This window comes from Sus scrofa, chromosome 9 (assembly GCF_000003025.6).
Source record: "Sus scrofa isolate TJ Tabasco breed Duroc chromosome 9, Sscrofa11.1, whole genome shotgun sequence".
NCBI lineage: Eukaryota > Metazoa > Chordata > Mammalia > Artiodactyla > Suidae > Sus > Sus scrofa.
Genome location: NC_010451.4, coordinates 4,736,679 through 4,751,920, shown reverse-complemented (window position 1 = coordinate 4,751,920; position 15,242 = coordinate 4,736,679). Strand labels below are relative to the sequence as shown.

Genomic DNA, 15,242 nt, shown 5'->3' with positions numbered 1-15,242 from the left:
GGTTCACCATAGGGCTACCATGACCATACACACTGCTGCTGCTGATTCCTTTGCCTTCTGCAGATTCCCCTCCTCTAGCTATCTTGTGATGCATGTTATAGAAGTTTCAAATGCAATTTCAGCACACACTTTTTTTTTAGTATTTCAACTTTTAGAAATATAGGCACCAATAATATGGGTTTATTAGAAATATAGAATGTAGCAGGGAACTTTTCCCAAACTCGCTAAATAGACATGAATTTGAATAATCTTTTCTTAAGCTCTTCCTCACATTCTCATGCAGGACATCTGGTCTTACACAGAGACAGAGAGGATAGATAGATAAAGATTGATGCTTTGGGGTGACACATATTTCCGTATCTGTTATCGGTTGGTGGGATATTTTCACTCTCATGTACAGGTCAGAGTGTGAGTATTTGCTGATCTAAACCAACTCATCCTGATTTAGAGACAATTGAGAAAAATACAGAAGTAAAGCAGTTACCAAGACTAGAGAATATGTATAGATTCATCACGTTCTAATTAAAAGGCACGTTTCAAGCAAAATAAACAAGACTTTTTTTTTTTTTTTTTTTTTTTTGGTCCACAGGATTGGAATGACACGACAACCGAGTTTATTTCCTAACTTCGTTATTTTGCTGGTTTTAATGCAGGTGTGCTGCCCCACACATCACATGTTATTGTGCCACAGGGCTTGTCAACATGTTTCCTAAACACAAGGATGTGTCTCTGTGATCGTTATTTTACATCTCAGACACATGCGATGGATGATGGGACCTAAGATTTCTACCAAAATCATGACTCTGGATAAAAACTAGTAGAAAAGGAAGAAACACTGACGGAGAAAGATCTTTCCTTTGCATCAGGAAACACAAGGACACTATGTCCTTTTCCAATGTCACGATGCTCACGCCCTCTGTGTTGACACTGATAGGGATCCCAGGCCTGGAGTCTGTGCAGAGCTGGATCGGGATTCCATTCTGTGCCATGTATCTCACTGCTGTGCTGGGAAATACCTGGCTTCTGAGCATCATCAGGTCGGAACGCAGCCTCCGTGAGCCCATGTACCTGTTCCTAGGCATGCTGGCAGTCACGGATATCGCACTCAGTACCAGCGTTGTGCCCAAGATGCTTGGAATCTTCTGGTTTCATGTCTCAGAGATTTATTTTGATGCCTGCTTGCTTCAGATGTGGCTCATCCACACATTTCAGTGTATCGAGTCAGGCATCCTGCTGGCCATGGCCCTGGACCGCTATGTGGCCATCTGTTCTCCCCTGAGGCATGCTGCCATCTTTACCCAGCAGCTAGTCACTCAGATTGGGGTTGCGGTAACACTCAGGGCTGCCATTCTTGTAGCCCCATGCCTCGTCCTGATAAAGTGTCGACTGCACCTTTATCATACGACAGTCATCTCCCACTCCTACTGTGAGCACATGGCCATTGTGAAACTGGCTGCAGGAAACATCCGAGTCAACAAAATCTACGGTCTGTTTGTGGCCTTCACTGTTGCAGTGTTTGACCTCACAGTCATCACTCTGTCCTATGTCCAAATATTCGTCGCAGTGTTTCGTCTGCCCCAGAAGGAGGCCAGGCTGAAAGCGGTCCACACTTGCGTCCCTCACATCTGCGTCTTCCTGCAGCTCTACCTCCTTGCTTTCTTCTCCTTCTTCACACACAGGTTTGGTGGGCACATCCCCCCTTACATCCACATCCTCTTCTCCAGCATCTACTTGGTGGTCCCTCCGTGCCTCAATCCGCTTGTCTATGGGGCAAAGACCAAGCAGATCCGCATCCATGTGACAAAAATGTTCCATTCGTGGAAGTACCCAGGATTCATCCCTTCATGATTTTCTTGGTGGGCAATGCCATAATCCTTCACAATGTATAAAATGAACAATCTATGTTACTTGAGATGTTTGAGTTTTCCATTTAATTTTTTTTTTTAATTTACTGGTATGTTAGCATCTTACAGATCCTCTTAGCCCATGACAACGGTCTCCCAACAGGATGGTGGATTCTATCTGGGTAATGAGAGCAGACATAAAAGAGAAAAATAGCAAATATACGTCTTTTCCCTGCTCTTTCATTTTTAGTTCCTGGCTGAATGTCTCCTTGTAAGCATCTGACTCTAGAAGATTCACACGTGACAGATCCCTCACTGAACTGAGATACAGCTAAGGCGTGTTCTGCAGTGTCCAGGTCCTCAGGGAAATCCAGTTCTTAATGCTATTTCTTGGTCACCTGCGTTGTCTTCAAAATCAAAAACATAGGGTGCTGGGGTCCAGCCCCAGCAGCCAGGAGACGACGAACAGCAGGAGGGGCTACAAACAGGCGTGGAAAGAATTGGAGCCAACTCCCTCAGCAAGTGCTGCAGATGACCCGTTTATTGAAAGGAGAGCATCAGCTTTTATACATTTTACTCTTATGCATGATTATACAAACAACAATATATGTTAATTTATTATTCCAAACTATTCTTTTAGTTTTAGATTTTAAATAAAGATTACGTACAAACTGTACTTTCATTCTTAGAAAATAAGTAAATAGCAAGCAGAATAATAGGTATCTAATTTTTACTTTAACAATGATTTGGCATAAGTGATAAATATTCTTGCCTAAGCTACCTATTGTGCTCCTCTAGCAGGCATGAACAGCCATTGATGGGGAGTGGGGTATTCACACGTGGCTTGCTTTCGAGGTCAGGCTGAACTCAAACCATTAGCAGGTTGTGCAAACATAAACTGTCTTAAATAAACCTTATCTATTATAAAGATCTTTATTAATTATAAAATCTATATATCAGAAGAATCTTGCCAATTATAATAATAATTTCCACCTGCTGGGTCCCAACAGGTAGCCTTTATTATAGAAAAAAAAATGTCTTGTCTTATAGTATCCACAATTGTTGGGCCATGGGCAACACCCAAACCACCCCCTAATCTGTCTCCATGGGGACGGACCAGAGTTGAACAAAGATCTCCAGGCCTACGTGGCAGTTCTGCATAATATTTACTATTACTCCTCTGAAGGGAAACTTCCCATTCTTAGGAAAGTTCTTTATGCATGGTTCAATTGTTTTCAACCTATTTGACAAGGGCTTAGGTTTATAAGTAGGTAATGGCCCATACTTGGGTGGAAGCTCAGGAATTTGAGAAGGTTCCCATATTATGAGCCAAGAATGACTCACAACACACATAAGCATCAGACAGAAAAGAAACGCAAGAATAGAAGAGGAAATCATATTTCAGGAATTTTTACTAAACAGGATCAGCTGGGGGATTCTTCGAAACTGCTTTGCAGCTTCAGTTTCTTCAGCCTCTGCTGTAGCTTTGCTTACACTTAGGCCTCACGCAGGATTATTCTTCTTAGCCACTTTGTGGCTCCCAGCAAGAGGGAGGTCCTGTTGTGGCTGAGTGCTTAGGTACCCGGCTAGCATCCATGAGGATGCGGGTTCAGTCTCTAGCCTCACTCCGTGGGTTAAGTGTCCAGCCTTGCTGTGACCTGTGGTGTAGGACACAGGCACAGATCCTCATGGCTCTGGCTGGGGCTGGGGCTGGGGCTGGCAGCCACAGCTCTGATTCGACCCCTAACCTGGAACGTCCATAAGCCCCAGGTACAGCCTAAAACAAAAAGGAAGAGAAGGAGGATTGTATTTTATCTATGTTGTTATCAAAACTAAACAAAACATTTTATGTTTCTAATGAGATAATACAGTCCAGAAACTTCAGTGAATGTGCAAGTTCCTTCGGGGAATGACAGGCACAGAAAGCATGAGAATGCACGTGTTCCATTTTACACATCAGTACTTTCTCTGCTACCTCCACCACTTTTCTAATTACTTCCTCAAGCGTTATCAACCTCCTAAGAATCTTATCCATAGCATGCTGGAGAAGAGCAGCATACTGGTGAGTCTGACATAGGGGTTCATTTCCCTGAGTTCAGAACTTTGGTTGCCTTAAGTTTTGGGAAGAAAGAGATACAGGGGAATGAGGAGAACTGAAAGTGGGTTGCATGAATTCATCTCTAGATTTGGCAGTAAATTCACGCTTTAGGAGAACAGAGCGTCAGTCTCCCATCTTTTGAGAGAGAAACTTTCAGTCTTCATGAGAATTTTGCAGAGTCTCACTCCCTTGGGCCCAGGGATAGAAAAGCATCATCACTGTCTCCTCTGCAAGAGCAGAGACTAAGGGAAGCCCAGCACGAATCCTGAATGGTCTAGCTCTCCAGGTGCCAAGACGTGAGCAAGAAACTGGCAGGAGGTGGGGGAGGAGAGAGGGCAGTGGGTTGTGGCAGGAGAGACAGGCACATCTGAGAAAGCCATGGCAGCTCTCAGGAACTTAGGAACACCTAGGGCCTTGGGGACTCAGTTTTAGGTTTTAACTGCAACTCTCAGACAGCCAAAAAAAAAACAAAAATCTATCTCCATGTTCCCTTGTTTGTGCAATAAATACTAAAATCCACCTTAAATTTGTGGCTTCATTTTTTATGCTCCTGCAGTAAAGAAGGCTGTAGCACTTTGGAGGATGGGAAAATACAATTGAAGTGTGATAACTTATGGTTCCAAATTTGGAAACCACATGGTTTGCCATCAACCCTAGAGGTGAACACGTTTAACTGATCTGCAGAGAGAAACAGTATAACCGGTTTATCACAGTGACAGACGAGATGGCCTTCTCCGACCAGCCTACGTGAGGTGAAGTCAGTTGATCCTGAAGAATGAGAGCCGTGTATCCACTCAGGCAAAGGGCCCAGTGCGGGCCTAGTTCCACCTGAATATCTGAGGATTGCCCTTGGACAGGAAATACCTTACACACATAAATTAAGTCTGTAGAGATCGAAAGTATGGGATTCAGGGTGAGAAGTCTGAGCTCAATTCCAAATCAATGCTGGGAACCTTACCAGGTTGCAGAGCTTTCTACGCCTCTGTGGAATCACCCCTAATACAGTGTCTCCAGAGTGGCTATGAGGGGAATGTATTATCATGCACAACCAGGGCTGGCGCTGTTCTTCAACAACTGTCATTTATTTTTTCACGTACTCTCCTAATAGTATTGGGAGAGAAGGCTTAGACGAGGAAAGTCAGAAAGCAAAGAGGTGAAATTACAGCTGACACCACAGTCATACAAAGGATCCGAACACAACACGAGGAATAGCTAGATGCCAAGAAATTGGCAACCTGGAAACTGACACACTGTATTGATACCTGCATCCCAGGCTGAATCATGAAGAAGTAGAAAATCTGAATAGACAGATCTCTAGTAGAACTTTCAAACCATAACTGGAAACCTCTCCAAGTCTAAGAGTCCCGGACCTGCGAGCTTCACAGGTGAGTTCTACCACAATGTTCAAGGACCATTTAATACCTGTCCTTCTAAACCTCTTCCAAAGTATAGGAGTTCCCGTCATGGCTCAGTCGAACCAAATCAGACTAGTATCCATGAGGATGCAGGTGCCATCCCTGGCCTCGCTCAGCGGGTTAAGGATCCGGCTTTGCGGTGAGCTGTGATGTAGCTCACAGGCATGGCTTGGATACGACGTTGCTGTGGCTGTGGTGTAGGCTGGCAGATACAACTGCAATTCGACCCCTAGTCTGGGAACCTCCATGTGCCAAGTGTGTGGACGTATGAAGACAAAAAAAAAATAACATAAAATAAAAACCACAATTCTTCCAAACCACTGAAGAGGAGAGAATGGTTCCTAAGTCGTTTTATTACGTAAATCTTTCTCCGACACCAAAACATGGAAAGGGCAATAAAAAACTTAAGGTCCAATAACTCCAATGAACTCAGATAAAAATCCTTGAAACCAAATATTAGCAAACTGAATCCCATAAGTCATTAGAAATGTCATATATTACGATCAAGTGGGAATGGATCCAGGATCCAGAGAGGCAAGGATGGTTCAACATCAGCAAATCCAACAATGTGATATGTATCACATTAATAGTTTCAAACGTCAAAACCGGAGTTCCCGTCGTGGAGCAGCGGTTAACGAATCCGACTAGGAGCCATGAGGTTGCGGGTTCGGTCCCTGCCCTTGCTCAGTGGGTCAACGATCCGGCGTTGCCGTGAGCTGTGGTGTAGGTTGCAGACACGGCTCGGATCCCGCGTTGCTGTGGCTCTGGCGTAGGCTGGTGGCTACAGCTCCGATTGGACCCCTAGCCTGGGAACCTTCATATGCCGTGGGAGCGGCCCAAGAAATAGCAAAAAGACAACAACAACAAAGAAGTCAAAACCATAGGATCAGCTTCATCGATGAAAAAAAGTGGATGACAATGTTTAATAATGTTTATGATTAAAACAAAAGAAAGAAAGAAAACACTCTCCACCACTACGGAAAACCCTATGGAGGTTCCTTAGAACTATGGTATTCTTCAGCAATCCTACTCCTGGGCAGTTATCCAGACAAAACTGTCATTCGAAAAGATACATGCACTCCTGTGTTCACTGCAGCACTATTCACAGGAGCCAAGATATGGAAACAACCTAAATGTCCATCAGCACATGAAACAATTAAGAACGGGTGGGACATATATGCAATGGAATACTACTCAGCCAGAAGAAGAATGAAATAAAGCCATTTGTAGCAACATGGATGCAACTGGAGATTCCCACATTAAGTGAAGTACGTGAGAAAGAGAAAGACACATCCCTGATGGGGGAATCTCAACTACGGCACAAGTGAAGCTATCTAAAATACAGAAACAGACCCGCAGACATCATGAACAGACAATGAGGTGGTCAAGGGAGAGGGAGGAAGGAGTGGGATAGACGGGGAGTTTGGGGTTGATAGATACAAATGATTCCATTTTGAATGGATAAGCTTTGAGGTCCTACTATATAGCACAGGGAAATAGGCAACTATATCCAAACTCTTAGGACAGAACAAGATGGAAGACAGATTAAGAAAAATATACTACATAAAATATACAACTGGGTCACTCTGCTGTACAGCAGAAATTGGCCCAACACTGGAAATCAACTGTACTTAGTAAAAAACCAAAACCGTCTCCATAAACTGCATATGGAAGGAACACATCTCAAAATAATAAAGGCCTCGTATGACAAGGCCACAGCAAACATCCCACTCAAAGAAGTGAAAGGACTAGCTCAAGGTCGGGAGGAAAGCCAGGCTGCCTACTCTTGATCCTTATTCAAGAGAGTCTTGCAAAGCACAGGAAGAGCCATTAGGCAACATGTTACCTGAAATACGTGAGGAGTAGCCAAAGGGGACACAGGGACACTAAGGCAGCAAATGCGGTTTGAAAGATGGTGCCAAAAGACGGACGCGATCCAGGGTAGCTGCACACCTTCAATGTGGAAAAAAAAACCCCACAGTGTCTCAGAAGTGCAATCAAAGGACGTGTGCCTGCACGTCATCTCCACGTGTCTACCCGGTATCACAACGAAAAGCAATCCAAACAGATGTGCACCTCCTGTGTGTACTACTTTCTCATTTCTGAGGAATGACTCGCAGACTGCAAAGTATGTGCATCTTAAGCTTGTCTTTTGACAAATGCCTTCCCCACATTCTCATCAAAATGCGGAGCGCTGCTGGCATTCTAGACAAGATCCTCCTCGAGTCCCCTCCCACCCCTGCTTCTCACCTCCCACCCCTGCTGAGGAACAAATCCCTTATGGTTCACTCCCTGATTTCTTTAGCCTCTTCTACTCATCACACGTAGGATCATGCAAGCAGAACGGTCCAGTTTCTTTTCTTCACCAAAACGTCTCTGATATTTACAGATGATACTGGGAGGCCTTCACGGTTCTTCATTAAGTGTCAGATGAAGAATACTGCCTTTTTACTATTAATTTGTAGGAATAACTTGTATACTTTAGATTTAAGTTTTGTGTCATAATACATGTCTGTATGTGTGTATATAGAGTATGATTTCACCACCTATATGGTGCTTACTGAGTTTTTAAAAAGTATACATTTGTAGAAATGAATTGCAAAAATGGTGGTGTCTTAGAGCTTCTCTGTCCTGACATGGAAATATCTGCCTATCTTCAAGACAGAGAGATGTCCTATGTTTTTCTTCTTGATAGATTTGTGTTTAGTTTCTACATTTGGGGTTATTACATTTGGGGTGTGTCAGTTAAGCTGTTTGTACAACTCTTTTTACTCTCATTCTGTGTGTTGAAAAGGGTTTCCGTGGTCTGTTGAATGGCTCGGGCATCTTTATAGAATACAACTGATTATACGAATGTGAGTTTTCTCATGGGTCCTCCATTCCGTGTCATTAATAACGTGTCTTTATTTTCATGGTGATAGCAGAATATCTTGATTACTATAGTTTTACAGTAAGTACTTATTTCAGGTACTGTAAGTACTCAAAATGTATTCCTTTTTTAAAGAATGCTTCATGTTGATCACACTGAGTTTCCTTATACTGATTCTCCATGCAGAATCAGTTTCTAATGCTTGCAAAGGGTGTGTGCTAGGATTCTCTCAGGACTGTTTGAAGTCCTAGGATTCACTGCATGGAACTGACTTTGTAACAATATTGAGATTGCAGGATATGACGGCGGTAGCGCTCTGTCGTTCTTGAGACTCGTCTGCTGTCTCCCGACAATCTCTGCAATTCTTAGTACAGAATCCTTGTGTTTTATTTTACTGTACACATAAACACATCTTGAAGTATCATGTTTTATGCTCAATAGCCAATGGTCTTTTTTACTTTCCAGGGACTTTTTCCAGTCAGTTGATTCACAGAACTCGTTTCGTATGAACTTTGTGTCTTATAACTGAGTGACTGTCTCTTTTGAAAAAAGGCATCACTTTATTCACCTACTCAGGACGTTTCACCTTAACAAACAGGTTTCCACTGTACCGCACAGGGAACTGTGTGTGACTGCACAGCCAAAACCGAAGAAACACTGTAAATCAACTATACTTAAAACTAGTGACATCAATTACTTCATTTGAAAAAACAAATACGATATAAATTTGGCATTGCGTATATCAGCCTAAGGTCTTCCACCCAGGTGATAATATTGCTATTCTCTGATGCAATACACTTCTTCTGGGAGCTGTTGACCTATAAAGTATTCACTCGTAAATGTGGAACATAGCTGTTTATTAGAACCCTTGCATAACGTTTCATTTCAGATTGGCTTCGTGAAAGAAACTCTTTTTTTTTATTATTATTTTCCCACTGTACAGAAAGGGGGTCAGGTCATCCTTAGATGTATACATTGCAGTTACAGTTTTTTCCCCCACCCTTTCTTCTGTTGCGACATGAGTATCTAGACATAGTTCTCAATGCTATTCAGAAGGATCTCCTTATAAATCTATTCTAGGTTGTGTCTGATAAGCCCAAGCTCCCGATCCCTCCCACTCCCTCCCCCTCCCATCAGGCAACCACAAGTCTCTTCTCCAAGTCCATGATTTTCTTTTCTGAGGAGATGTTCATTTGTGCTGGATATTAGATTCCAGTTATAAGTGATATCATATGGTATTTGTCTTTGTCTTTCTGGCTCATTTCACTCAGTATGAGATTCTCTAGTTCCATCCATGTTGCTGCAAATGGCATGATGTCATCCTTTTTTATGGCTGAGTAGTATTCCATTGTGTATATATACCACATCTTCCGAATCCAATCATCTGTCGATGGACATTTGGACTGTTTCCATATCCTGGCTATTGTGAATACAGCTGCAATGAACATGCGGGTGCATGTGTCTCTTTTAAGTAGAGCTTTAAGAAACTCTTTTAAAATCCCTGTGTTAGGAGTCTCCAGAGTAACAACCAAAAGGATGTACAGAGAAATATAAATACTGACATCATATACATATGGGTAGGGGAGAGAGAGAGAGAATGAATTATTAAAGAGAATTGGCTCATATAATTATGGAGTCCAGCAACACACACGTTTTTGCAGGAAAATGAGCAAGCTAGGGACCTGGGAGACCCAATGACTTATTTTCAGTCTGAAAGCCTACTAACAAGGACAGCTGATGGTATATCTCCAGTCTAAAGTCCTGCAAAGTCAAGACATTAGAAAACTCAGTGTTTAGATTCTAGTCCTAACACACATGCACACGCACACACACACACACACGCACACACACACACACACACAGACACACATCCAGGATTCCAACTTGAAGGCTGTCATGCAAGAAGATGGTTCACTGTCCAGAAGAAGGGTCAGCCTTTGCATGCTCTTCAGGTCTTCAGGGGATGGGAGGAGGCCCCCGCCAGCAGGGAGGGCTCTCTGCTTTCCTCACTGCACCGCTTCCGTGCTCATCTCATCCAACCAAACCCTCAGAGACACACCCAGAGTCATCAGAATGGCGTCTGGCCAACGCTCTGGGCGCCCTGTGGCCCAGTCACGTTGACCCATGTAATTAACAACTGCGTCATTTTAAAAGGGTATCACTTTGTCATGTGACTCTGGATACGCTCCTCCACAGTGTTTGCTCCAGTATCTATTTTCCGGTAACTTCTAAACCTTGAACGTGAAGCTCTGCTGGGGCCAGAAAAAGGCCTGCCTGTTTTCTGCCTTGGCTTCTGTGATGGCCGAAGCCACGAAATCCAGTTATTAGGTCAAACGGCACACGGTATGCGAGATTTCACTGGAAGGCTGTTTTAGATGTTTTGAAATATACATGTATATATATTAACACACCCCAATATATGCACAAGTATATGGGTATGCAAAGTATACTACATTGAGAGAGAGAGAGAGAGGAAATTATATATATATAATCCCTTCTTCCTATTTCTCTGGAGAATCCTGACCAATACAGGGTCTGAGAAATGTAAGAATTAGACATACAAGTGGTAGATGAGAGACAGAAGACCATCTATAGTTTCAATACTGTTGAAATGTAAAGACGCAGCTTCGTATGAAAGCAAAAGGCACCTGCATCCCTGCATCCCTGCATCCCAAATGTGGCTGATTTTCCATCAAGCCAGGGTGATGCGGCCATCAGAACAATATTCCCATGTTGGAGGAGAGGGTACTCTGGGATGGTCAGCACAAAAGGCCTCAGCTGTGGGCAGTTCTCCACCAGGAAGAAGGGTGGAGATGTGCTGAATGTTGCAAGCTGTTCTTCCCAAAGTAAAGATTTAGACACCGGACTACAGAGAGCCAGCACGGTCAGTGCATCACGGATACCCCACCTGAAAGCCATCCCTGAGAGAGAAAAGTCACCCCCTGCCAAGAATGGGTCGAACATCAGCTCCCTGAAGACCTCTACCTTCATCTGAAGCCACCTGTACAATACAATGCCCAAGGCCTAGTGAAATATTTCTTGTGGCGTTCCCGTTGGGGCTCAGCGGCTAACAAACCATTAGGATCCATGAGGATGTGGGTTCGATCCCTGGCCTCGCTCGGTGGGTTCAGGATCCAGCGTTACCGCGAGCTGGGGTGTGGGTCACAGATGTGACTTGGATCAGGTGTTACTGTGGTTGTGGCCTACGCCCGCAGCAGCAGCTCCGATTGGACCCTTAGCCTGGGAACCTCCATATGCCGAATGTGAGGCCCTAAAAAGCCAAAAGAGAGAGAAATGTTTCTTGTGACGTCCTGAGGAATAAAGCCCTTAAAGTATTAGTTCACTCAATCAATTTCTCAGATCTTCAACTCAGGAAGAAAAGGACAGAAATGAGAAAAATGGTCAATGGAACAATGAAATAATTCACAGAACATACCACTGAGAACAATGATGACCAGAACAGTCGGAAATGACCTCTGATGCTCTTCTGGTCTCACATCCAAGAAAACCGTGGTACCCGAGATCATGGACCCCTACTGGTAACGCACCCCCATCACACCTAATAACCACAGATACTCAAAGCAGTCTCCAAAGGCACCCCGAGGTAGCCTTGAGAGTCACAAATCCATCCCACCCAATGGCACTGAGAAGCCCCGATCATTAAACCAGCCAGACTGCCACCATCTCTATGACGTGTACAGCAGCATTTCCAACATACACAGTGATTTTGTTTTTGTATTGCAGTTATTCATTCTTCTGCCACGCCCATGGCATGTGGAGATTAACAGGCCAGCGATGGAACCTGCACCAGAGCCGCGGCTGTGGCAATACTGCATCTTCAACTTGCAGAGCCACACAGGAACTTTATTCACAGTGATTTAATGTCCTAAATCAAAGCATGCAGGCGCTCCCCTTGTGCTTCAGAGGGCAAAGAATTGACTAGTATCCATGCGGATGCAGGTTCGAGCCCTGCCCTCACTCAGTGGGTTAAAGGACCCAGCACTGCCGTGAGCTGAGATGTAGGTCGCAGATGGTATCGGATCTGGTGTGGCTGGGGCTGTGGTGAAGTCAGCAGCTCCGAATAGACCCCTAGCCCTGGAACGTACACATGCCACAGTGTGGACATTCAAAAAATAAATGTAAAAAGGCATGGACACCTTCACACACGTGAATACTGTTCAGCACCTTTATTGAAAAATGACCAATAAGCTGACGTTTTCAGGAAAAATCCACCGCTGGTAAGTTCTAAAGTCCTTAATCCTTAAACAGAGCAATCACATATTTACAAAAATTATAACTTAGCTGTTTAAAAGGCATGGTAATCAATACATGCTGGCACATGCCCAAGGAGATACACACAGAAACACACACACGTGCGTCCATCTCATAGAGAAAAGCTCTCGTAGGAGACATAATGGTTTTCAGAATAAAGTTCAACCATTTTGCACAATGTCCATGCCCATTCGTAATATTCATGGTGTTTCCTCAAAGTGCACCTTACATTGCAGAACACAACACAACACCACACCCTGTGCCCTGCCCTTCACCACTTTCTCTCTGTGACATCGCCTCGGTCCCGCACCTGGCATGGTGGGTCCTTCCGTCCGGGGTCACGGGTCATCCTGCCTCAAGAATCACACTCCCTACTTCAGAAACAAGAGCGAGGAGATCTATGACTGATGCTTTGGGCCAGATCCTCATGCTCCATTCTCTTTGCTCGCTACACATTCTGTGGGGACAAGGACTACTTCCCTCCCCATTTCTCTGGCCCTCTCTCCCAGAAATGAGAGCTTACGACAGCTACAAACTCATGAAATAGACATACTACGTCAAATGTACCACTAGGCCACTACTCTCTAGGACACTATTTATGAGAGTATAGGTGTGTGATAACCATCGATGAATTGATTAAGAAGGACAGGATGGAAGAACCAGAAAGAAGACTGAAGTTAAATGGGAACACAGGGGATTTCAAGGGTGTTATGCTTGTAACTCCTTGAGGAACCTTGGGAATGTAATGAGACCTTCAGCCTTAACTGTCTCAGTAGATGCACAATTTTGGATAAGAACATGACAAAGAACACAGAGGCTGCTTTGTGTTTTGTTGTTGATTTTTAAGATGAGCGATTGGATCAAGAAAGAAAGGGAGGCAGCTACTTGATTTCATGCAGCACCTGATTACTCTAGAACAATGAGTGTTTAAAATCACTGAGAAATCCATAATCTATGAGCCCTGCGGGAGGAGCATGTTTGTTGTTTGTGTGGTTTTTTTGGTCTTTTCAGGGCTGCCTCCATGGCACATGGAAGTTGCAAAGCCAGGAGTCAAATCAGAGTTACAGCAGCCGGCCTACCCCAGAGCCACAGCCACAGCCACGTGGGATCAGAGCCTCGTCTGAACCCTACACCACAACTCACGGCAAGGCCAGATCCCTAACCCACTGAGGGAGGCCAGGGATAGAACCTGTGTCCTCATGGATACTAGTTAGGTTCATTACCTCTGAGCCACAATAGGAACCCCTGGAGGAAGACTCTCAGAGAAGATAGCTCAACCTGGGACGAAAAACCACAGAGAAAAGGAAGCAAAACACGTGCACTGTTTTCCTCTTTCTGCGATTCTCACTCTACTTTCACAGTGAGAATCCAGAAACCCACTGATTGGCCTCAGGGGCTATGAAACTCTGAAAACCAGCTTTTCCAAAAGCAATTACATGGAAACCTCAAAGATCTCAGACAACACGATTTCTGCAGCTTATTTTTCTTTGGAAAGATGGTTATTATTAGACAAAAAGGAAAGCAGAACAGTAGTACTCCTGGTTACTTTCGCGAACGGAATATTTTTGTCACATGGATGCGGATCTGCTTGGTCTTTGCCCCATAGACAAGCGGATTGAGGCACGGAGGGACCACCAAGTAGATGCTGGAGAAGAGGATGTGGATGTAAGGGGGGATGTGCCCACCAAACCTGTGTGTGAAGAAGGAGAAGAAAGCAAGGAGGTAGAGCTGCAGGAAGACGCAGATGTGAGGGACGCAAGTGTGGACCGCTTTCAGCCTGGCCTCCTTCTGGGGCAGACGAAACACTGCCATGAATATTTGGACATAGGACAGAGTGATGACTGTGAGGTCAAACACTGCAACAGTGAAGGCCACAAACAGACCGTAGATTTTGTTGACTCGGATGTTTCCTGCAGCCAGCTTCACAATGGCCATGTGCTCACAGTAGGAGTGGGAGATGACAGTTGTATGATAAAAGTGCAATCGGCACTTTATCAGTAGGAGGCATGGGGCCACAAGAATGGCAGCCCTGAGTGTTACCGCAGCCCCAATCTGAGTGACTAGCTGCTGGGTAAAGATGGCAGCATGCCTCAGGGGAGAACAGATGGCCACATAGCGGTCCAGGGCCATGGCCAGCAGGATGCCTGACTCGATACACTGAAATGTGTGGATGAGCCACATCTGAAGCAAGCAGGCATCAAAATAAATCTCTGAGACATGAAACCAGAAGATTCCAAGCATCTTGGGCACAACGCTGGTACTGAGTGCGATATCCGTGGCTCCCAGCATGCCTAGGAACAGGTACATGGGCTCACGGAGACTGCGTTCTGACCTGATGATGCTCAGAAGCCAGGAATTTCCCAGCACAGCAGTGAGATACATGGCACAGAATGGAATCCCGATCCAGCTCTGCACAGACTCCAGGCCTGGGATCCCTATCAGTGTCAACACAGAGGGCGTGAGGATCGTGACGTTGGAAATGGACATAGTGTCCTTGGACCTCCCGATGGAACCAAGAGAAGGTCGTCAGGGTACTCTTCTTCTTCTACTTTCTAGGTTTATCGAATGCCATCACAGTGTCAGAATTTTGTTGCACTCTACGATTATACCATCCACTCCATTCACAGAACGAAAGGAAAAGACAGATCCTCAGAGATCCTTCACCATTCTCAGGAAGTGCATCCACACACACACAGTACTCAAGGCGGCATATGCAGGGTGAGCCACCTGCATCAGAACAGGCC

General features: G+C 44.6%; 2 protein-coding genes across 2 annotated transcripts; one reads left to right on the top strand and one right to left on the bottom strand.

Moving 5' to 3' along the window:
- On the top strand, nt 883–1,913 carry LOC110255365 (olfactory receptor 52A1-like). The gene has a single exon (XM_021062367.1). It carries the CDS (start codon nt 883–885, stop codon nt 1,846–1,848), a length of 966 nt encoding a protein of 321 aa, XP_020918026.1. The 3' UTR covers nt 1,849–1,913.
- On the bottom strand, nt 14,041–14,999 carry LOC110255371 (olfactory receptor 52A1-like). The gene has a single exon (XM_021062374.1). The coding sequence runs from the start codon at nt 14,983–14,985 to the stop codon at nt 14,041–14,043; it is 945 nt and encodes a 314-aa protein (XP_020918033.1). The 5' UTR covers nt 14,986–14,999.